This window comes from Biomphalaria glabrata, chromosome 3, assembly GCF_947242115.1.
Source record: "Biomphalaria glabrata chromosome 3, xgBioGlab47.1, whole genome shotgun sequence".
Lineage (NCBI taxonomy): Eukaryota > Metazoa > Mollusca > Gastropoda > Planorbidae > Biomphalaria > Biomphalaria glabrata.
In genome coordinates this window covers 22,608,723-22,634,438 of record NC_074713.1, presented here as the reverse complement: position 1 = coordinate 22,634,438, position 25,716 = coordinate 22,608,723, and the positions used below count along the sequence as shown (strand labels likewise).

The 25,716-nt window shown below is 34.7% G+C and overlaps 1 protein-coding gene across 2 annotated transcripts in view; it reads left to right on the top strand.

Moving 5' to 3' along the window:
• Nucleotides 1-2,099: 2,099 nt before the first annotated feature.
• The window catches only part of LOC106056859 (alpha-actinin, sarcomeric), a 45,177-nt gene continuing 21,560 nt past the window's right edge, over nucleotides 2,100-25,716 (top strand). Inside the window, exons 1-6 of one of the 2 annotated variants that reach the window (XM_013213755.2) lie at nucleotides 2,100-2,365; nucleotides 7,589-7,829; nucleotides 17,528-17,614; nucleotides 17,730-17,817; nucleotides 20,560-20,638; nucleotides 21,899-21,980. In XM_013213755.2, coding sequence (XP_013069209.1) covers nucleotides 2,273-2,365; nucleotides 7,589-7,829; nucleotides 17,528-17,614; nucleotides 17,730-17,817; nucleotides 20,560-20,638; nucleotides 21,899-21,980 — 670 coding nt within the window. In that variant the 5' untranslated portion in view covers nucleotides 2,100-2,272. Of the gene's footprint in view, nucleotides 2,366-7,588; nucleotides 7,830-17,527; nucleotides 17,615-17,729; nucleotides 17,818-19,184; nucleotides 19,264-20,559; nucleotides 20,639-21,898; nucleotides 21,981-25,716 lie in introns of both variants that reach the window. The other variant, XM_013213754.2, reaches the window with a different exon arrangement.

Genomic DNA, 25,716 nt, shown 5'->3' with positions numbered 1-25,716 from the left:
CCTTGTGGAGTGTCACGAAAGAGGACTGCACTTGACTTTGTGGAGTGTCACGAAAGAGGACTGAACTTGACCTTGTGGAGTGTCACCAAAGAGAACTGAACTTGACCTTGTGGAGTGTCACCAAAGAATGCCGAACATGTCCTCCAAACTGCATACTCTTGAGAGAGGCTCGAACAATATGCTGGCCCCATAACACCCTTTAAAAGAAAAACTTATGGACCCTGCAGCTTATAACGAGAAGCCAAAGAAGCTAAGTGTTTATATATCGTCCATTGACATCCATTACACATAACTAGACAATAATAAAACACTGACTCAAATCTGAACAATTATGAAAATTCACTTTAGAAAAATAATATACCGGTAACCCCGAAAAATAGCCTTCCATATTACGTGTCTAATGGCTCATTATGTTGCTAATTTTACATTCAGTCGGATCTGTAAGAATATAGTTTTAAATGGAATTAAACATTTGTCTCCCTTCGTAAACAAAGCATGGCGTGCGTCCTTTCGATAAATACAGATCTAGATCTAGGTGAGAAGACAAAAATAGCCGTGCATTTATTATGCAGGAATGTTGGGCCGCGACAAAACTGTTTAGTCAGTAGTCTTTAATATATTTACACACACACACACACACACACAAAGGCTGTAATGCGATTTGTATTTTATTAGGCAAATGTATATTATTGAAAAATAGAGGATTTCTTCAACAAATTATTTAGATCTACATGCCTTCTCCTTTTCATGGAGACTCATTTTGATCATACTTGACTACCTGTCGCCCAGTAATCTATTTCACATACACGTCTAAAAATAAAAGCGTTCTCAATCTTTGAACTGAAAATAGCTCACATGTGTGCGGATTTCCCCCTTTTCTGCCAAGACCTATGACTCCTCCCACTCCTTCCATCAATCGAGATTTCTCTGCCGCTCACGAGTTCAACAAAAGGGAAACAATACAAGATCTATCTTCACAATTTGCGACTTCTTTTTTTTTTTACAATGATACTTTTGTATTTAAATTGATCTACTTTATTAAAAAAACAACAACTTGATTTCAATATATATATATATATATATATATATATATATATATATATATATATATATATATAGAGAGAGAGAGAGAGAGAGAGAGATACATATATATATATATATATATATATTAATTAAATATAGATAGATAGCTAGATATTTTATTGTGCTTTAGAACATTTACATTACAGCTATTAGGAAATTTCTAAAATTCCTCTCTCTACATGTGTTAATGTTATGTTCGCACTTCAGTTTTATCTTGTCTATTTATATAATGCTACGATATCTACTTTACTGTTACATAACCATTAAAAAAATATTTACAATATTTGTTGTTAGGTTGGCGTTTTATGAAATTGTAAATGAGTTATGTCTAACGATTAGGTCTATATTTTATGGCTTTTCAAAATTGTGGGGCACCTCCAACGTGTAAGAAACTCACATGGTGACATATTTGTATTGCTCATTAGACTATGTTTTGCTATTTCGCTATTTTTTTAATGTAGGTACTGGTAACTTTGGAATTATTTTATTTTACATCTTAGAGAGAACAAAATAAGTACGCATGTCGACCTTAAGGACTGTATTTGGTATCAGTATTTTTAGACATATAATTACAAAACCAACAGTAGGCTAGTTTATTAAGTAAAAACTTTAATAGTAAATCCACCGTAGGTACACATTTTCCCCCGCTATTGCACAAAGAATAAAGAGTGGGCTACACACAGAGGGTGGCCAGTTAAAAAAAAAATAGCTGTATATCTGTCACGCACAACACAAGTTTATATTCCAGTGGAGAACTGCTTCAATGTTTGGCTGTGTCGTCTTAGTACAATGTCAATGTTACTGTGCTAGTAACAATGAAAATGTCTTGAATTGGGTCTGGCTTAAAAAAATAGACTATACAAAATGTATTTCATATTTTGATATAATCTAGATCTATTATTATGATACTGTTTTCTTTTTAAATTAAAATAAAAGTAAATAGATTAAGAATCATTTGCTTTCCAACATTATTACCACGCCCCCTTTTGAGAAGGAACAACGCAACTAGTACACCATTGGATTCATTTCCGGCATAGGTCACGTGACTTGCATCTCCTGGCGGGGTGGTGAAAACCCCATTACTTTTTGTGAACTGGTCTAGGCGCTGTCATTTTGGCCTTCAAAATTATATCTTTAAAGTTTCTCAGTATCTAGGAGATCAGGGAGGAGAGGTATATTTGTTATTATCATGGAGCCAGAATATGATGGATATATGGAAGAAGAAGAGGAGTGGGACAGGGAAGGATTACTCGACCCGGCATGGGAAAAGCAACAGAAAAAGGTTAGTTAACTTATATGTTTCGACTCTAAAAATTGTTCTACAATAGATCTGGATTCTTTCCTATTTAGACTAGATTTCTGGAGAACTCACGCTGAGTTTTGAAAAATTAGTTATTAAAATACGTAATATTTAATAAACTGACGTTGTTAATAATACCAAACGGCATAAACGTATGCGAATTGTAAACATTTTGTGGTAGTCGCCATTACCGCGAGTAGTTTCGTTTGCACACCTAATATGGATGAGGCTCTAAGAGGGGCGGGGCTAGCTTCAAGTATCTGTAAACAGCCTACTTTCGATTACAATATTATTATAGCTATATTGCTGCTATATCTACTTTAAATAATATTGTGTAGAGCTACTAAGCTATTTAAAAAAAAAACTTTTTTTTTTTTCTCTTTAGAATGTTTTAGTATTAGACCTAGATTTTTTTGAAACGTGTTTCTAGATCTAGAAAATCTAGAATAGTCTTGAATAGATTATTTTTGTAATCTAAAAAATCAAAATGTGTTTCTCCCCCCCCCCCCCTTTTTTTTGGAAGAAAAACGTGTTTTACCTCTCTACACTACTGCGGTGTAAGCCCAAATGTATTCTATATAGATATAAATTTATTTAACATATTTGGACTAGATTTAGAATTAGATCTATCAGTGCATTCTATGTCTATACATTCTTATTCTAGGTACCATCATTAATAAAAAAAATACATCTACTCTAATACTCAATAATGTGTAAATGTGTAATGTGTAGTCAACTGTTGTCAGTGTAGCTAGTAGTCTGTACTGTAGGTGTAGAGTTCCACTTATTTTTTATTTCTTATAATATGATAAAGGTCTAATCACTCTGATGTAATGCTACTAAACCAGATCTAATTATGTTAGAACTTTGGCACAATATAATCAGATGTTGACACATTAAAAAAAAAAACATTAGCTAGTAGGATCTTATTTTATAAGATGTCATGCTTTGTCACAAGTTTGTGTTGACTGGTATTTGAGGCTAAATTTAAATATGATTTTTGGTAGAATAATCTCTGTAGGTTCTTACTCCTAATTTGTACTTCTTAAATGTGTGAATGAAGGCATGCTGATTGTAGCCTGAGATTTATATTTTATATATGAATACTATATTTTCACTTTAAACATTAACACAGTCTATTAAGGAACGTTTAAAAGGGTTTCTTATATCAAGAAAGTCCCTACTTCATTCTCTATAGAATGTGCTATGATAAGAATGCATATTATGGATTCAAAGTGATCTGTGTCTATGTTTATTTTCAAACAAGTCTTTACATTTATGTTTATCAATAAAAAGAAAATTCCTTTAAATTCCATAAGATCTTTCAACATACTTTGCTTTTAAATAAAGGTAGCATTTTTACTTTATGATTCAACTCTATCCTTAACTAATATATATCATGATAAAAATATTTATAATGTTTGATTTAAATGTCAAAAGTTTGGTCATGATACCTTCACATAGCACTTTGTTAGTCTTTTAAATGACAACATTTATTGCACTGTTTCTTTCTATAATTATCACTTTGTTGTAAGAGTAATACTAATTCTTCCTAAAGTTGAGACTCAGTATTCTCAAAGAGTAGTGGTTAAAGTCATCATGAAGGGTATTAAATCAAGCATAGTCTTACTAATTACTAGATGGTGTTAGAGAATTCATTAATCATTTGTATTTTTTAATGATTCTACTTTGTATTAAATGTAAAAGCTAATTAATCGGAGGAGTTAAGAATGTGTAATTAAAACAATAATTTGAGAAGACCTTATTGCATTTTGTTATCCTTGAGATAACAGTAGGTATGAAAGTATTTCTAGTAGACCTGCTTACTTAGCAAAAGTGTAAGAACAGAATAGAAACGTTTTACACATGCAAGGGTAAGGCTGGTTCTGTGCCAGGTATTTAGTCTGAGAAAGCATAACTGATGACTGTGTAGTACACTGAAGGTTTAACACAAGCACACATATTACGTATGGACTGTGTGATCAAAGTATGCCAACGACACTGCTATATTAGCGGAATAATTAGAAAAACTATTTGTCTCTGTATATTACTGGAGAGATTTAGAAATCGTTAGAGCTGAGCCGCTGTGGGAGGGGGGTGTCTTTGCACACAGAACCGCTTACTTAGAGGTTATATTCAGCCTCAAAAGTAAACCATTCCCTTCCCCCGTGTACAACGTTCACAAGCCCTTCTCTTTTACCTGTGCCGGTTGACTACTAGACCTTGTACACTGTTGTTCATTGACAAGTTACAATACGCGGGGAGGGCAGTTATGTTCATAACTAAAGCTTACTTTGGGACGCGAAGAAAAAAAGGGGGAAGGTGGGGGCAAGTGCTCCGAATAATTTGTTTAAATAATAAAGATCTACAGCACCGTTTGCCCTGCCCAACATGCGTGGAATTCTTTCACTGATAAACATTTCTATGCGTAGGCTATTTTAATTCGATAGTAAAACTTTGTGTCTTTTCGAATGAAGTGTCCTAAATAGATGTGGTAGCGAGTTGAGCGTATTCCCAGAGTGCCCTAACGCTTCTTCCTCTCTGCACGTCCTTCTGGTGTGCTACCCTCTACACCGTTAGATCGCGAGCAGATAGTAGGGCAGGAGGAACGTCAGGTTCTTACGTGTTTACATGGCCTGGCCCCCGTGTACAGTTACTATTTTTACAATGTTAGGTTTTTGCCGCATGTGTGGTGTTTCCAGTAGGGGTGGGGTAACAGGGGATAGTCAAATTAATGTATTTTTTTAAATAGTAAGATTATAAAAAAAAAACAACTGACAGGTGTGTTGAATAGAAAACAAATGTAGGTTTTTTGTTAGTTTTTAGAATAAATACAACTAGGACGTAAGCTGACTTAATGACACTACACTGCACTATAGATCTATCAAATCTCTTTGTTGTTATTTGTAATAACACTCTCTGAATGTGTTGTTAGTTTACTTCCTTGTTTTACATCGAACCAGTCTTGGTGCTTACGTTTAAGCTGACCTAGTACGTTACTAGCCATAGATTGTATTGAGTGTATTAACTAGCACCTTATTGTTTCAACAATAGACCAATCGTTTACAGCTTAATCAGCTACGTTTGTTTTTCCTCCAAAATGACATAGAATCATTGTGGCAGCGTTGTCATCTCTATTAAGGTTCATATCGTGTTTAAAACATTGGGTTACAGTGTCATTAAGGGAAATGTTAAGACGATTCCTATCAAAGATAAGCTGGCCATGTCTATGTTTAGCCTCAACAGCTGATTCTTTTATCTGGCCTACCCTCCTAGCCTTCCATTAGCCACCGCCGACTCTTGAAATCATTTGGTGTAGCCTACGTACGTAATAATGGCATAGCAGTTGTATGAGTCACTGCATTTTATTTACGGAAACCCAGGTTGTGTAGAGAACAGGCATCCCTGTGTGTGACTCCGCTCCCAGCTCTGCTGTTACTTTGAATAAAACTAGGCTAAGCTTAATAACGTTTTAGGATCTTTCTACTTTGAAAGATAAAAAAAAAATTGAGAGATAAAAGTACAAGTGTTTAATGTGACATTTAAAAAAAATGCTTTTATTGCATGGTTTTGTATTGAAAACAAACATGTTTTGAAATGGTTTCGTGAAAAAAAACTGGTTAGATTTATTTAGTTACGAGGTTGTCATTCGCATTCGGTTTGTGCTTTGTAGTACATTGGCTATTTGTATTCATGTTTAAATAAACGTGCTCTCTAGAACTCTAGTTCAAATTCATTCATAAAATGTCGCTAGCTGGGACTGTTCTTCCACTCGTGGGACTGATTTGACCGGCGTAGAAATAAATACTTAAGGGATTTCCCAATGATATCACCAGAATTCCGATCCCCCGAGTGTCAATCGGAAATCAATACAAGTAGAAGTAGGCGTATACAAATGTCTCATACAATAACTTTTAGACCTCCGGGCCCTGAATTGAACTCTTAATGACAGCTTATCGATTACCAATTTGCCAATATTACTTTATTCATTGATTTATTTTATTACTTGTAATTCTTGATAAAAATGTTTAACATTCTGTATGTCTGTATGTTCTTTGAAATCAAATAATTGAATGGAGATGCATATTTATTTGAATCAACGCAGTATGTCAACGCATCATCTGGGTTCAAATGTATGTCAAGGTAATCGTTCGCACCCCTCGCTGACAACCATCACAAGTCTGGTTGATCTCTGGGGATTTATTAAGTGCAAAGATTCTCTTCTAGTCATTTTGCCGTAGCTCAGTGATTGTGTATACATTTTCACGGTCCACGAAATGTTCTAATCCTTTAACAGGAATTTACAAGAATGTTTTTCTTTCTTAATGACCATTAAAAAAACAACAACACTTCTTAAGAATACAAATAATAATAATATGTTTGGAATATTATCTTTATGCATTTTTCCCTCTAAAGTAGAAACTGTCTTCTGTCTGCACCATGTCCTAATTATCGAGGACTTATCTCATTTTGAACTGATATGCTGTTTACAAGCGACATTTTTTTTTGTTGCAATTGTTTTCATGAGAATGATCAGAAACGATTGTTTGAACATTTTGTTGTTATTTATTATAAGGCAATACTATTTAGTCTACCTTGGTGCACTGTGTTACTAGTTTACATGAGATGCTCTGAACAACTGAATATACAGCTTGAATTCAAGATCCTGGTACCGGTTTACACTCCACAGTCATAAGGTCTGGAGAGATATATCGCCAAAATTTAAGTGTGAAAAAAATGAATGGGTCACCTAATAAGAACCAGAATCATAAATTCTATTGTACAGGCTATGTGTAGATCTAGAGCCTGAATAAGCAGACATGAAATAAAGAAAAAAAAATGTGGCACTTAAAACAAAGAAACTTTTTTTTCTCTCTGTGTGTCGCCACCATTGCCTGTAATGTCCTTAGCTAGTGGTGACCATCGATTATTTTCTCCTCACCCTGCCACCTCTTTCTCTCTTTTTTATTTTCTAATTTTGTCTAAACCTCTTCCCGTCATACCCTTTCTCTGTTTGAACTCATTGAATAGAACCGAGGGAATAATTCCATCCCTGTGATAACATACGTCAAAATGGTCCAAACTGAGACAAAGTCAGCTTGGATCTGTCTGAATGTTGTAGTTATCCTAGCTAGTTTTTGTTGTTAATAAACAAACCAAGATAGTGTTTCACTTTTTGATTACCCTCCTGATTTTATTTTCCAGACATTCACAGCATGGTGCAATTCTCACTTACGAAAAACGGGCCCACAAAACCAAATAGAGAACATAGAGGAGGATTTTCGAAATGGACTCAAACTTATGTTATTGTTAGAAGTCATATCTGGGGAACATTTACCCAAACCAGATAGGGGCAAGATGCGTTTTCACAAGATAGCCAACGTCAACAAAGCTTTAGATTTTATCGCCTCCAAAGGCGTCAAATTGGTGTCTATAGGAGCCGAAGGTGAGTTTGTAGTGATTTGACAGGATACTTTATGAGTTTTGTCTGTTTTTATTGCTTCATTTTGAATACGTATTAGTGTTTGTCTTGTATCAAAGTTAAAAATAGTCCTGTCCGTATGTGGATGATGGTATGAGGCAGCTGGTCTAATTCTAGTTCACGTTAGCACCTAAATTGAAGGGATTTGAAACAATGTCCAGCTCATAATGTATGTTTGTCAAGATGTCAGTACATCAGCTGTCTTATTAGTAAGTGTAGATCTTTAGAATGCTCGCTGGTGTAGACCTACTCGCTCTCTATATAAGCTTATAATGGAAGAGTTACATCCACTTTGCTGCATGTTTGTCTTTTTTTTTTAATTAAAAAAAACAATTCATTTAAAAAGTAAATCATATGTATCATTGTATCACCACCCACCCACCCCTACACACACTGCAATCAAGTAGATCTATAGCTTACCTCTGGTGCTAAAAAAGAAAAGGTAATACATTTTGACTTCTTGTAATACATTTTGACTTCTTGTAATACATTTTGACTTCTTGTAATACATTTTGACTTCTTCACATCATTAATTATCTTCTTTGCATTGTGCATTAAAAGGTAATTTATTGTATTTGTTGAGATGGATGCATGGGCTGTTTGGATGTCAATTTAAGGTCAATGTTTGAAAAGAAGTTACGGTCATTTTTTGCTACGGACATATGTACACGCAATGTATTGACTTCTTCTTTTATGCTGGTGACATTGAAATCATCTGTCTGTGTGTATACTCTATGTGGTATTTTGTTCTTTCTGGTCAAACAATTAGGTAGACATTTTCATATCCGCGTTTCGAACCAATGACCTTGTGGTGTGTAGCTGTGCTCATGCCGCTTGAGGAGAGGACCCACCGGTTCATTCTGTTCACCCCTCTCCCTTACCGGTGACTGCAGCTGGCGCAGGTTTGCATGACCTATTTAGTAAAACGCAACAAATAGGTGTAGATTCTAGATAGTGCTTTGATAACATCCTCTTGGCGCCCCGCAAGACATTGTCCTCCAGGTGTTATCGTGATGTGTTGTATGGAGGAGTGTGTTGCTATAAGTAAATGTGCTGTACACAACACACTGATAGATTATCTACTTAAGTTACGCTTTGGCTATGAATATTTTGGGAATCGATGCCCTAGTTTTTTTTAACTTCTAATTCTACCTAAACTTTTGTTTGTTCTAACTGCCGATATGTGAGATACTATCTCCCTTTCCCTCCGCAATTAGAAGTGTGGCTTTTTTTTTTCCCTAGAGCCAGACCAGGGGTGGACTTTAACTATTTCTTTCTTTAATTATTTTCCTCGTTCCGATAATATTATTCATTTTTCTCATTTGTATTTCACTATCCTGTTCAGACTAAACGTCAATAACTTTTTTGTTAGTTATTTTTAAAAATTATATTTGGTATTGAATTATAAGAGAATGTATGCTCTTTGTACAAAACACAAACTAAAGTTTATAAATCCAAAAATGTATTTAGTTTAATGGGTTCAAATCAATGTTGTCATCGTCAATTGAGTTTAAAAAAAAACAATGAAAAAAATGAATCTTTTAATAATAATAATAATTTTAGGTTAAAGCGTAAATAATTATTATATTCAATAATTTCCTTTCAGGTTTTATTTTTAAAATCATATTGTCGTTGAGTTGCTGGCTGAGACCGAGACATTTGAATTTAACAAATCACTTTGTTTTCACCATTTAAACATGTCTTGAAGCGGTCTTCTGAACACTTGACATAACTTTCTCATGACTAACATTTGTTTTAATACATGGATACACAACAGCTGTTAGCAGCATCGATACAACACCAACATTGGTAATGGTTGACATGACTAAGTAGACACCTTGCTGTTGTTCTCTTTTCTAGGTGGTGTACACACAGCTTGGTGTTAGCAATACATGTGTTCTTGTTTCAAATACATTTCAAGTACCTGGAGGTTAGAGAGCTCAGGTTTTGTTCTAGAGATCTTTAGCTTGGCTTGTCACACACCAGAAGGGGGATGTCAACAGAAACACTAGCTGTTGTAGCTGTGACTTGAGCCCTGAATGTCATCTTTCTTTCGAACGTGAAATCTTCTTGTGACCTAGTTTCTTATGTGATGCAGCAATGCTTTCTTACATGATTGGGCTAGTCCCTTAGGTCGTTTCAAGTTTTTTTTTAGCAAAAAGCTCTCTCCTCAGAGATCGGTCACAGTTGAAATCCAGAGCCTCTTCCCTGTTAGTCCTTATGGAGTTGATGTCTTCTAAAAAGGTGCGACGCCATCTTAAACTGGGACTGCACTTTTCAACCTCCATGTTTTGTCCATGACACGTGTTTCGTCTTGTCCTTTGCACACTACACGGTTTTCGTAGTACAGAATAAAAACTGATTTTCCCGAGCCCTTGGCTGGTATCTTTCGCATTGGACATGTTGTTCCCGTGCCTTATCTATTTATTCCACTTTTTTTTTTTTGTGAGAAGAATTTGTAAACAAATGGCCACTTTGTGATTTGTTCATCTCTCATGTCCGTACGACTGAGAACCACGGCCTAATGTGAACGTTTCCCTTCCCGGGTTCGAACCCTGCCCGTTGCGCCCCCCCCCCCCCCGTCGTTCTAGGATGTAATTATCTTTAAAATCTATAGGAGCATCCGAAACATGTAAAATAAAACATGTCCCTCTTGCTCATACTTGAGTATGTATCATTATAATCTGAACCAATCATCTCAATAGTATGTTTTATACAAAATTAAACTATTATCAGCTGGTTCGAGAGTCTTGGTCAAAGATAGATGTTATTGTCATTCTCTCATTGCCCAGGGGAAATAAGCGCGTTAACATGGGGCAGACATGATTAAAATGGTAATGAGAGAACACTGTACGCCCCTAATTAAGCAGTTATTACCGTAGTTACCTGGTCATGCAGGAATGAAAAGATTTGAGATAAGCTATTGATACAGGTGATGATGTTAATAAATAGTTGATCCCAGCATTGAATTTCATTATTTTCTTTCACTCTATCTCCCAAGGCTTGCGAGGCGTATCATTAGTAACACGTTGGTGGCAAAGGTGGAAATAGCTTACTTTTGTAGAAACTACCTTTCTTTCAGCATTCTACCTACTTGGTGTACATGGTATATGGTGCTGTATCTTGTATTAGAATTTTGTTTTCTTTCCTCGACATTGAGAAACATTTTATTGCCCGAGAGCAAGTTTAGAAAATATTCATTGATTTGTCTGTAACATTTTTTGTTCACATTTTAAAACAATGTTGTGCATTACTGTAACCCATTTTAATCTCAAGTTGGTTGTAGAATGATACATTTTGAATAGTGTACGGCCAGCCATGTGTTACTTTTATTCAGAATTTGAATTGTATTGAACATTTATTTGTATTTATTATACAGACTGAGCATTGTTTCTTGAATCGAATAATCCAAGTAGCTGTCGTTGTTTCTAAATACTTAACATATACACACACACAAACATACACACACACAAACATACACACACACAAACCTCGGTAACTTGACATTGTCTTGAGCTTGAAAACAGTTGCACCGTAGCAATTGAGATAGAGAGCCTCTCCTTTAGGAACTGAACACACAAACACATACACTCATACACATTTGCACTTGTCAGTATCCAGTATTAAACTAGACAATGAAACAAATAGTCTGTAGGTTTCAACGTTGCCACTTCAAAGTGAATCAGATGCTTGAAATAACAAGCCGACAAGCCAACTGTGTAATGGGGTCAGCGTGTACAACACATGTGTTGTTTATGTGTACATTAGTAGTTTTGGAAATGGTTGTAACTGTAGCCCACTCTAAGGTGCAACTGGTCCAACCAGTTGGTTGGTAGCTAATCTAGGGGCAGGACAACAACTTACAGTTCTCCTGTTGTGTATACAACTGGTGCAGAGATCCCACCACCAACCAAGTGTCTTGCTGACTCCCTTGTTTCCTTCTTACAGAGGACACATCGCGCTTCACAGGCCTTAATGCATCTGTTTGTACACGTGCCTGTCTCTTGGAGCACCTTTCCAGGGGACGCATAGATCTGTGTCACATTTGTAAACCCTACCCGCTTGTCTGAACATCCGCAGTCTGTCACAAAATAAGGGAGTAGTTTATTAGTTGTTTCTTTTCCCCTGCTTTCCCGCTCTCTATTTTTATATCGTCTTATTGTGCTGTTTTCTGTAGTTCTCGTTCTTGACCTTTTCCATTCTTGGTATTACTTGGCTGGTTTTATTACCCATTCGACTGGAGTTCTGAACAATCAACAAATAAAATAGTTCAAATACAGTTTAAAAGAACAAAGCTAATATAAATTCATTGTTCATTGTACAAACTAGTCTGGATCAGTCATGTAGTTTACATGTATGATCGACCTAGACATAAATCTGTGCGATAGAACTATTTTCACCAATTGTTTTTGTTTAGCTTTTCGATTTCTCAATGCGCTATGATCCTATCACATGTCTGGACCAGTTGTGAAAGGGGGAGGGAAGAAGGGGGTAGCTTTGTGAATGTTAACATAATCGTTTTTTAAATGCATATAAAAGTTCAGTCAGGGATCAAGATTCCTCAAGGGGACTAATTCATTTTATACCAACCCATCTGTCAAGTACAATTTCTTTTCCTATTCAAGATACCAAACAAAATAATTAATTACCAATAGTTAATTGGTTAATTTTGTTTGCATACACGTCATATACTTACTAGCATTCCCCACCGGCTACGCTATTTATTGTTTATGGACCCTCCCTTTTTTTTTTCTTAAAGAATGAAAATATACATGCCTACATCAAAACAATCCCACCCCAAATACATTCCTTGGGCCAGCGAATTACATTGAATCGGACCGGACCGTAAATTCAAGTATCACTTTCTACTCAGACCCCCCCCCCCTCCACCTTCCCCCCCCCCCCCCCCCCCAAAAAAAAATAATTCCCCACCTTAACAAAGTAGTATTTACACTGTCTGACTATTCTTCTGCTTTCTTTAATCGAAATATTTGATAGGCTCTATCTCTTTTTTTATTGGTAAATATCTTTTTTGATAAAGGCTACCTAATAACAGCTTAGATTTTCCTTTTTTTTTTTTTGTCCTCATCAAGTAGAAGAATTAGTGATAGGTGAATGAATGAGTGTGTCTGGGCTTTCACGTGTGTGAATATATATATATATATATATATATATATATATATATATATATATATATATATATATATATATATATATATATAGTGTGTGATACACACGTAAAAGCCCAGACACACTCATATATATATATATACATATATATATATATATATCTATATCGCTACTGATAGCTATATAACAGTTACCTGATGCAGGAATTTCGACTACATTGAAAGACCTGTTGACTCCACGAAGTATATGTGAAGCGGTGGTCATGGTTAGGAAACGAAAGGCAATAAAAAGGGACAAAATCAAAACAAAGCTACAAAAAAAAAATGCAACTATTTTAATGACAACAGATATTGACGTGTGTAAAAAATACTCATATAAATGTAGTCATATAGAATGTAAAGAGAAAGATTACTTGTTCTCCACCCACCCACCCCCTTTTTTTTTTTTTGAGCCATGCTCTCTTTCGCCGCGAAGATTACGTGGGGTAACTCTATTCCGACTTGCAGAAAAAAAAGTTTTACATTCCAAGACTTTTTCCTGGTGTCCCGCATGGTTGGGCGACGAAGAGAAACATTTATATAGATATTAGGTTACACTGAATTGTTAGCCCTATTTTTCGCATTACCCGTTCAGTATCTGATTCTATTTGAAGTCTTCGTTGGATCGCCCAATACTAAAATACTAACCTATGTGTAGTCTACTATCCAACTATTCCACTACGCTGTGGGTACTGTAAATAAATAATTACTTAACTGCCCTATTGCAATCAAGCTGAAAGTAGATTTGTCTCAATGTTGACCTATTAATGTATTATTCAGAGCAAATAAAACACACACACACACACACATAGACGTACTTTCCACTGCATTATTACTCCGTGATCCTGACTTGTTGATAGGACTAGACTGTAGGACATTTGTCTATCATCAACCTTGAAGAGAATGGAAGTAAATCTAGACATAGCTTTTGCTTTTTTTGCGTCTATAGGATATGTCAAGTGCGTCTTTCTAATGACTAGTGCGCTCATAGACTGGCTGTAAACAGAATGTCCTTTTATGGCCATAATGAAACACTATGCGGGAGTGTATGGGGCTGGGGGGGATGTTGTATTTTGAAGAGATACTTCATTCTACACACTCCTTGTCCTATTATGTTCCTATTTAAAGCTTTCTGCTACTGACAGTATTGTGCTTTGTTCGCCGACCTGGTAGCTTTTGTACATCACTAGGTGAGAAGGTTCTGCACTTGCCTCATTAAGCAACACGTCATTTTACTGTACCTTTTTTTATTATTATTCAGTCGTCAGGGGCGGCGTGTAAAGAAAGAATTTCCCCTTTAGGGCCACGGTCCTCCCTTACACTTGATCCTCACAGGTTAAGTTTGTACGAACTGGAACAACTCCGCGATGCTTCTCAACTTTAATGATGGTGGATCGGTGTCCAGTGGTGGTCTACGAACTGGACAGTGTCTAAGTGTTTGAAGAACTGAGAAGCGCTTCTCAAATACGTTTTGGATTACCGATTTCCCTGTCTACCCCCTTCAATTTCACATTCTGATGTATACTCATTGATGAAAGTGAAGCAAAGCCTGAAACGTCTTATAAAAGTTCAACGTGTTGGTGAATAAAACTCTTCTCGTTGGTATGAAGCATCACGTGATGTCGTGGGACATGACAAACATTTTTAGCGACTTTCTTCGGCAATTTCCTTCGTTTCTTTCTGGCTCTAATAGCTGTGAGATCTATACACAAGTGTTATAACCTTGGCTCTGATCAAATATAGTAGAAAGTTGATTGTGAGCCACCCTCATTATTTAGGTCATTAAGAAATTGGTGTGTGTGTGTGGGGGGGGGGGTACATTTGTTTCGACTTCGCTTTGAAGAAGTTGTCTGTTCATACACCATGATTTCCAGATTTGTGTCTGCCATAAAGCTTGCCAAGTCTTTGTTACTCTTTATCAGCGCTTCTTCCCACACGTGGTCTGAAGCTAGTGATTGTTTTGATCTCTGATACCCGCTGTCCCTAAACAAAGGAACTACTACATAATTACATTAAATAAATAGTTAATGAATAAGTGCACAGCATGATACATCTACATTCCACATGACCGCCAACATGCTTGACACGTTTATTTTGTTGGAGTCGAGGGTGTCTTCTTATAAAAGTTGTACAGTTCTTTAAAGCTTATGTTCACCATTCAGTTAGTTCTAGTAGTTTATAATGAAATGCCCTTGGAGTTGAAGTAGAAGTCTTTATTCTCAGGGCCTGCCTCATGTACCGACTAGCATGAGCCTTTTATTGATGGAATGAATGACGGCTATAATTGTCAACTAGATTTGTGCATCAGAGAACACCAGAAGAGAGGGGCGCATTGATTAACTCTTCCTAGTCCAGGTCGTTGCAAGATGATTGACTTTGTACTCCGGGGTGTAGCACGTTCTAACAGTGTCACGTGGTATTACGCTGGAACTGGACTACTGGGCTAACTGGGCGACCCAAGAAACAACTACATGTCACAACTCTTTAATCCCATTCTACTGCACATGCATAGTGGATGACGTAATTATTTATCATAAAGAGGGCAGCACGCTCACAGAGACGTGTGCGTGACGCAATTTCCCCCCCCCCCCCCAAATCATCTCAGGTCGTGACCCCCTACCCCCCACCTGGAAAAAAAAGTGAAAATAGGTCTGGTAAAAAAATGGAATCACAAGTGTGGATACAAGTTTGAATCAATGTACATGTTAGTCACTTCTTGAACACGGTGTAATAGTAGACACGATATTCTAACACATCGACAGAAATATTCTACCCCCTTCCTCCACGTTTTTTTTTCCTCGCTTATAAAAAAACAACAACTATTGGCTGTAAAACTGCCAAAACAGCAACTTGTACACTCTAGAGCTCTTCTTTACCGCAAGGTAAAAGGTCGCCCCCCCCCCTCCCCCGGTATAACAACCTTTCCTCCCACCTCACGCTGCACCGTGCTGGGGCTCAGGTAGACGAGTCTAGAGGTGCATACAATCTCCTTGTCCCCCACGTGAAGTGTGCGATGTTTAGATTTGCCAATAGTGTGAGATAAATAGAAGGCTACTGTCTGGTGAGAGAGGTCTACCTAGCTAAACCACTGTTCAGACAACCCAGGCAGAACAAAATCTTGCTGTTTCACTCACGCATTCATAACACGACTGTATCGCCATGGACTTAGTTTCTGTCCACACAGCTCTTTCGTCGCAATCCCTTACTGACTGCTTGGCGGTAGATATGCTGCTATGAGGCGTCTTCCTATGTGCCAGCAAATAGTTTCCCCTTAGTCAAAGAGTAAGAGTAATGTGGCCTCAGGGCATTCTCTTTACAATAAAATCCTTGGCAAAGCCAGTTTAATAGCAAGTAGGCTACACTGTCAGTGAAAGTGAGACTTAAAAAGCGCCATATTCAGGATCATAACACATATGCACACATACACACTTAGCATACAGATACACACATAGCAAGCACACTTGTGTGTAGTTGGCTCGTCCAAACAGCTAGAGATCTAAGTCACTTGTGATGATCAGTTTACATTCTGTTTAATTAAATTAGACAACTTTCTAAGGCACTGTTCTGTAGTGCGCGTGCTAATAGGCATTCAGACATTCTTCACTCTGCTGCAGAGTTCCATGACCTGAAACCTGTCCAGGGGAAGGATGCAGAGGAATGATTGGAAAGGGGGAGTAAGAAGGGTATCTTGGATTACTCAGTCTTTCAATATAGCTTAAAGGTTATCTAACTTGCATGATTTGTTTGATGGGTAACTTGAAAATAAACTTGAGATTGAAGAGAGTTACAATATTCTGGGTGTTGGTTTCTTTCCAAAGATCAGCTAATAAAGTCATCAGAACTGTGCCCTTTATTTTCAAGTAGACTTTTTTGTTACTAATTGCACAAATTATTAAATCTCATTACTACTAACTTAGCATTAAGAAAAGCCTTTGTTCACATTGTTCTCAATAATATAATATTTTCCATGGAAATATTTGTATTTTTGCTGTAAACAAATTGCTGTGTGGTAGCATTCAGGCTCTTATTTAAACTATGCATTATATTACATTATCTTTTTCTTACTTACAAGTAAAGTAAAGTTCCTATATCAAAGCTTGCTGTCTATAGGGCAGATAATGTAAAGGGCAACTGTTACTGTGGCCCATGGTAAAAGAGGGTGTCATGCAGCCAGCACAATGACCAACTGCCTTTACTTTTCCCTAACTAATGTCACGTACCCATTAGAAATGGGTGGATTCAGAGGTGCCCTTAAGATTCTGAAATGCAAAATCCCTGTCTTCACTGAGATTCGAACCTAGAATCCCCCTGTTTGGAAGTGAAGCGCTTTACCACCATGCCTTCACTCACTTACAAACTTGTCATAAATCTTGTGACAACTTTGTTAAAACATTTACAAGTATTTTCCACTTCTCACCAACTTTTGTTTTGTCTTTGATTTTTGATAATTGTTTTATTTCTTGTCATACAGTTTGATATATTTTTGTTCTCCAGAAATTGTGGATGGCAATGTGAAAATGACATTAGGTATGATCTGGACAATTATCCTCCGGTTTGCTATTCAAGACATTACTGTAGAAGGTACAACCATTTTATTAAAGGCTTGATCTGTCCATGAGTTTGAAAACTACATTATCTATTTTGTCTTGATCTTTTTGTTTGGGCTATATTGACAAATGACTTTTCTGACCTACAGAATTAACAGCCAAAGAAGGCCTCTTGTTATGGTGCCAGAGGAAAACAGCTCCTTATAAGAATGTTAATGTACAGAACTTTCACCTCAGGTATAATTTCTTTAGAGAATTACTTTCCTTTGTTGTTACTTAGCATTAGGCTTGATGGAACAAGGGGAAACTATTCACATACTTTTGATAAACTGTAGTCAAGGGAAGGACATTAAACTATGAAATATTACAAGATACATAAGATTCTGTTTAAACTTTTATAGCAATGGTGTAATTGAACATAAAATTAGATTTGTTGCTTTTTGTATGCTGCCATTATTCATCTAAACTTTTGAATTAGGTGTAAGGAGAAGACAGAAGCTTAGAGAAATATATTGTAGAATTGATCTTGTCAGATAGGCAGCTTAGTGTTGACGTCTAGCTCTTCATATTTTTGTTTTAATTGACTCAAGGTGATTACTTTATTTATGTCTGAATGCTTTCAAAAGGTTTAATTACTTCTTTTATAGAGGTAAAAACACTGAACCTCCATTGATCCTGTCATCCCATGTCTTGCTATTTATTAATAAAACTTAGACCAAGGGGAGGAGGTGGGAAACATACAGGTAAAGGTTAGAATTTCTCATGTGAAATGTTTTTGAGAGGAATGTTTTGAAGTCTGCTCCTGTATAACCTCTGGCTACATAGATATAGCTTTAGACACTTTTTTTTCCCTCCTGGTTTCTCTCTAAAGAAAGTTAGAATTTTACAATGAGCACCCAAGAGAAATAAAATAATGCTGGTAGAAATAGGATACACATCCCTTAACTACACATGTGAAATTTTTTTTTTTTTAAATATTGTTTGGTAAGCTGTGATTAGTTTGACTGCCGTCAAGTAGTTATCAGTGAACTTAAAAGATTGTGTGACAATAGCTTCTATGTTGAAGTGTTAGTGTGTCATTCAACTCTGATCAATGTGCTGAGTAGCTAGAAATAAAGGAAGACAATTTAAATGTAGACATTTTCTGTTGGGTGCCCTTGGGTAGGTGATATGAGCACTACAGGAGTAGTCCTTCCTGCTCTGAACCTAATCGGATCTCAGGAGGACTGATGGTACCATGCACAATTTTTTGCCAGCAATGACCTTGAAAGTCCTGACAATTGTTCACTTTTTTTAAGATGAGGAAAAAATTGACTGCACACACCAGAACACATACAATGCAAATAAATCACACACAAACACAAATAAACTTAATATGTTCTACCTTTTTCCATGTCAAATAAACTTAATATGTTATACCTTTTTCCATGTCACAAGTTCGCTTGGAAATCTCTTTGTATCTTCTTTATTTGAGTATATTTGAAAAACCAGGTCTCCTAAGTGGAAAAGAAAGCTTGTTTAAAAAAAGAATTACGCCAAAAGTATAAGTAATAACATTGAATGTCCATACTATTTGATCCTAATATTGTATGCCACCATTTCAGCTGGAAAGATGGTTTAGCCTTCTGTGCTTTGATCCATCGCCACCGCCCTGACCTCCTAGACTACTACAAGCTCTCTAGGGTAAACACAGTCCAACAACATTTTGCAGAATGTGCTCCCCCTAGTTAGCTTGCCTGTTTTTTTTTGTTTTTTGTTTTTTTAAATTTAGAAATATATTTTTACATCACACTGGTCTTGATTTTTTAACAAAATTTCTATTTAAAATCTTAGATCACTTCTCATATGTTCTTGCTACAGGCTAGCTTATTTTTTTAATAGTCAAACTTTTCTAAATAGGTATTTCTTGCTAATTGAATAATATAGCCATTAAATGAGACTTTGGTGTAGAAGTAAAACTTGAATATGCCACTAAGATTCAGCTGCTACAACTTGTGCACCACATTACTTGTTTTTGTTCTTAGAAATACATAAGCTGTTTGTTACAGATAACAGAGTAGCCCAGCAGTAATGTGTTACATTTCATTGTGAAATCCTTTGATTTAGCTTTGTAAGAGTAATTATTTTAGTAAAAGTCAACCAATACTATTTACTATTTTACATAATTTTTGGTTCCTTTAAAGTAAACAATAAAACAATATATTTTGAACAAATGAATGGGGCTTACTGTAATTTTGACTTATATTTCCCTTAATTTGAAAAGAAAATGTAAATGAATATAAACATCAGCATAGCTTTTTTTTTTCATGGGCTACCAAACAGTTAGTTATATTGAACTATTCAGAGAGTTTGTTCATAATGCGAGAATATCCCATTAGTCTAAGAACAGCATGTTGAGTGTACACTTTTCTTTCACATCAGGAGAAACTTTTTTTTTTTTTGCTTTGTAGTAAATAGCATGGAGAGAGACTTTGAAACAAACAACTCATCTTTTATTTTATAGCATTGAGTTCTGTTGTACTAATGAATGAAGATGTTCTTGTTTCAGGCTGATCATGATGTTTTGATCTTGAAATGTTACATACAAATTGTAAATACAACATAGTGACTTTGGATCAAAGATAAATGTGAATAAATGTATCCAGTGGCACATAAAGCCACACACAGTTCAGACATTAAAATCTGAATGCCTTTGAAAATGTGATTGATAAAACCCAATAAAGAAATATGTGACATTTCATTTAATGTTGAGCACAACTGCCATCTTTACATAAAACTAGTTAAGTATTAATTGCTAACAAGAAGACAAATATCAATCATCTATTAAATCTCATGAAACTTCCTTGTTCTGATTCAGTTGTACTCAACAGTTTTCTGGCCAAATGCTACAACAGCATTATTGTTTTCAAATCATGTTTCTTTCACTAAACATCTGTTTGGCTTTTCTGTTGCATGGTTTGCGCTTGATGTCTTCCTCAGTTTTAAAGATGGTCTCGCTTTCTGTGCACTCATACACAGGCATCGGCCTGATCTTCTAGAGTACAATAATTTGTCAAAGGTAAAATCAATTTTACAGGTTTCCCGGAACCTACAGAAATGAATGTTTAGAAATACAAAGTACAATTACATTATCCTTATAACACCTATTATTAGTTAACAGCATTTTTTTCTCCCTAAAGTCTTACATTTAAAGACTAATTGCTTTGTAGATATTGCTTCTTTTTTCTCACTATGCTAATATTTTCCACAAAGCCACTGTGGGTATCAAAGTTGTTGTTTTTTTCTTCTTTGTGAGATGCCTAGACTAGAGAGACCACTTTTATTTTTTAAAGTTTGCTCATACATCTATAGAAATGTAGTTTTAAGTTAATAATGTTATAATAAAGGTTTGTCCTACTAATTATTTTTTAATACTTGGCCTTAAAGGGTGCTTAACATCTTTTCTTTCCTGATATAGAGAAATGCTATTGAAATGACCCCCTCAAAGACTCACACAAACACTCACTTTTTTTCTTTCTTTTTTTTTTAAAACTCCCATATGAAAATTAGAGAATAGTTCATTATTTCACACAGCTATGGAGACCTCGCTTTTGACCTTTATATTTTGCCATGTCCAATATTTACAGTTACTTGTTCGGAATTTTTATTTATTAGAAAAAAGAGAAAGTAGGATTACAAAAATGAGTATTTAGACTGCTATCAACTTTTTTTTTTTTTTAGCAGTCTGGTTCTGTACACAATAAATTGTTCCTTTTTATTCTATTTAGATATATCTGTGGCTAGGAAGATCTGCTAACATGACCATCTTCTGAAGATGTTTATTAAAAATAAGTTAAAACTATATAAACTTGAAAACAAAATTTCCTAACTGCAAAATATACTCCTAATGAGTTTAGAAATATTGTCTCTATATGTTTATTTAACAACTGTCAGATGTATCTTACGATATAAATTAATTACTTTCCCTCAAAAGAGAAGCTAATTATGTCATATGAGGTATAGAAAATTTGAATGTAAATAAATCTGCTGGCTTTAGTGGGTTTTTTTGTGTGTTTTTTTTTTCAATTAGTGAAACAAGTGGCTTTATGGAAAATCTTTTAGTATTATATTTTATTAAAATAGAATAATTAGTTTGGAATTATTTTTTTCCTTACAGTAATTTGTTCTCTAAATTTGATTTTTATAGATTATAATTACTTAGCAAAATTTATTGAAAATGATTTGCAACTTTTAAATAAAGTTGAAATAGATTTGTTTAGACAACATATCTTATTGAGGTTATATTCCTATTGTTTATTTCTTCCTTTTTTCTATTCAGGAAAATCCACTGGAGAACTTAAACACTGCCTTTGACATTGCTGAAAAACATTTAGATATTCCCAGGATGTTGGACCCTGAAGGTAAATATTGACTTAGGGTAGACTTAAAAAAAAAGTTCCACTTTTAATTGCCATTTTGTAAAGACCAAGACTAATAGTTCAGAAATTATTGCTGAAATAGTTATCTTCTTGCTAATTTGTATTAATGAACTAGAATATTTTGACACTGAGTTGTTATTTTTTTCAAACAATTCAAAGTGGTGCATGCTAATGTCTTTAATATATATATATATATATATACTAGACATATGTTACCTGCGACCCGCAGGTCTTTATTTGCGCATTACTTTCGATATAGTCACTGAGAGTGTTTTGTAAACAATTAAACGAAATAATAATGTAATAAGTAAAGCGAATGTGTCAATGTAAAAATATTGTGAATGAAGCTATCAAATCAAAATAGCTAATAGGCTTAAATCCATTTTTTTTTCAAATTAAAACATTTGCTTGTAGACCTACATATATTTGATTAAAATTTGAGATGAATAGACTAAATTTTGTATGTTCATGTGTATAAAGTAGATCTTGATGTAGACATAGATCTAAATCTACACTAATCTAGAGTAAAAAATTGGCTTTTATAGAGTTCATTCAGTGCTGCGCATGAATGAATAAAGGCCTATCTCAACACGGCTACGCAGCTTTAGCGAACAGCGAACGAATGTATTAAAAATGCTTTAGAAAAACAAATTTGAATGTTAATTTGATTAAAATATGAAATGAATGGACAATAATTAGTATGTTTATGTGTTAGAGCATAAAACTATCTTTGAAATGAAAGAATGTAGAATGTTTGTCAGGAAATCTGTAGTCACAGATATAAGGAACTAATTTATGTAAAAAATGCTTTTGAAACACAAAATTGAAGGTTAATTTTATTATATAATGAAATCAATGGATCTTCTTTTGTATTTTCATGTGTCAAAGTAAAAAACTATCTGCGCAAAGTGTATTTCTTAAAATTAGATCTAGGTCTAAATCCTTTCTATCTTTTCTCATGTCAACATTGTAGACATGGCCTAGATCCATAAAATACTATAGCTGTAATAGAGTCGGACAACTTTATTTTTTTTGAGGGTCTTAAGTTTGTTTTAGGGCTACAATACATACACTACGGTCTAAGTTGGTACCCAAGGAACATTCCTGCCTAGTTTTATCAAGATTGGTCAAGCGGTTTTGATGTCTATAAGTAACATACATACATACATACATCTCACATTCTACTTTATAATATAGATATATATATATATATACTAGACATGTGTTACCCGCGACCCGCGGGTCTTTATTTGCGCATTACTGTCGATATAGTCACTGAGAGTGTTTTTTAAACAATTAAACGAAATAATAATGTAATAAGTAAAGCGAATGTGTCAATGTAAAAATAGTGTGAATGAAGCTATCAAATCAGAATAGCTAATAGGCTTAAATCCATTTGTTCAAATTAAACATTTGCTTGTAGGCCTACAAAGATTTGATTAAAATTTGAGATGAATAGACTAAATTTCGTATGTTCGTGTGTTACAGTCTAAAGTAGATCTTGAGGTAGACATAGATCTAAATCTACACTAATCTAGAGTTAAAAATTTGCTTTTATAGAGTTCATTCTGTGTTGCGCATGCGTGACCTTTTATCATGAATGAATATAGGCCTTTCTCAACACGGCTACGCAGCTTTATTTAGCGAACAGTGAACGAATGTATTAAAAATGCTTTAGAAAAACAAATTTGAATGTTAATTTGATTAAAATATGAAATGAATGGACAATAATTAGTATGTTTATGTGTTAGAGCATAAAACTATCTTTGCGAAAAGAAGTTTTATCATCTTAGAGTTCAATAAGAGTTTTAGACCTAGGCCTAGGAATAGACTCAGTTGAGAGATGTGTTAATCACTGTTAATATGTAACCATTTGGTAATGTCTAATGAAAGGATGCGGCCTGCGGTTCTAAGTTTGTGTTTACTAATCTAGTGGATTGGATTTAGATGTATGTTAAACTTAACTAATGATCCTTTCAAGTTTTTTCTCTTTCGCTACGAAAATAAAATTTGGTTTGCAAAAATGGGTTTACCCGAAGTCGATACATTCTTATCTATTAAAAACGAAAAGAGCAATAACTTTGTTAAATGAATGGGATTATAAAGTACCAATTAAACGAAATAATTTTTAGTACGCAATTCATGAATGAATATAGATCTAGGCCTTTAACTCGGCTCGCAGCTTTCGTAAACGAATGTAGCTTTAGAAAACCAAATTTGAATGTTTATTTGATCAAAATATGAAATGAATGGACTTTAATTAATATGTTCATGTGTTAATGTATAAAACTATCTGTGCAAAGAGAAGTTTTATCATCTTAGAGTTGAATTAGAGTTTTAGATCTAGGGATGGGATTATAAAGTAAACAATTAAACGAATTAATATTTAGTACGCGATTCATTACGGTACTGTCTAATAAAAGAATGTTCGTCAGGAAATCTGTAGTCACAGATATCAGGAACTAATTTATGTAAAAAATGCTTTTGAAACACAAAATGAAGGTTAATTTTATTATATAATGAAATCAATGGATCTTCTTTTGTATTTTCATGTGTCAAAGTAAAAAACTATCTGCGCAAAGTGTATTTCTTAAAATTAGATCTAGGTCTAAATCCTTTCTATCTTTTCTCATGTCAACATTGTAGACATGGCCTAGATCCATAAAATACTATAGCTGTAATAGAGTCGGACAACTTTATTTTTTTTGAGGGTCTTAAGTTTGTTTTAGGGCTACAATACATACACTACGGTCTAAGTTGGTACCCAAGGAACATTCCTGCCTAGTTTTATCAAGATTGGTCAAGCGGTTTTGATGTCTATAAGTAACATACATCCATACATACACCACACATTCTACTTTATAATATACTAGACATATGTTACCCGCGACCGCGGGTCTTTATTTGCGCATTACTTTCGATATAGTCACTGAGAGTGTTTTGTAAACAATTAAACGAAATAATAATGTAATAAGTAAAGCGAATGTGTCAATGTAAAAATAGTGTGAATGAAGCTATCAAATCAAAATAGCTAATAGGCTTAAATCCATTTTTTTTTCAAATTAAAACATTTGCTTGTAGGCCCACATATATTTGATTAAAATAAAATTTGAGATGAATAGACTTAAGTTTGTATGTTCATGTGTATAAAGTATAAAGTAGATCTTGAGGTAGACATAGATCTAAATCTACACTAATCTAGAGTTAAAAATTGGCTCTTATAGAGTTCATTCTGTGCTGCGCAAGCGTGACCTTTTTTCATGAATGAATATAGGCCTATCTCAACACGGCTACGCAGCTTTAACGAACAGCGAACGAATGTATTAAAAATGCTTTAGAAAAACAAATTTGAATTAATTTGATTAAAATATGAAATGAATGGACAATAATTAGTATGTTTATGTGTTAAACCATAAAACTATCTTTGCGAAAAGAAGTTTTATCATCTTAGAGTCCAATAAGAGTTTTAGACCTAGGCCTAGGAATAGACTCGGTAGAGAGATGTGTTAATGTGTAACCATTTGGTAATGTCTAATGAAATAATGTTCGCCAGGAAATCTGTAGTCACAGATATCAGGAACTAATTTATGTAAAAAAATGCTTTTGGATAATATAGTGGATTGGATTTAGATGTATGTTAAACGTAGCTAATGATCCTTTCAGGTTATTTCTCTTTCGCTACGAAAATAAAATTAGTTTTGCGAAAATGGGTTTACCC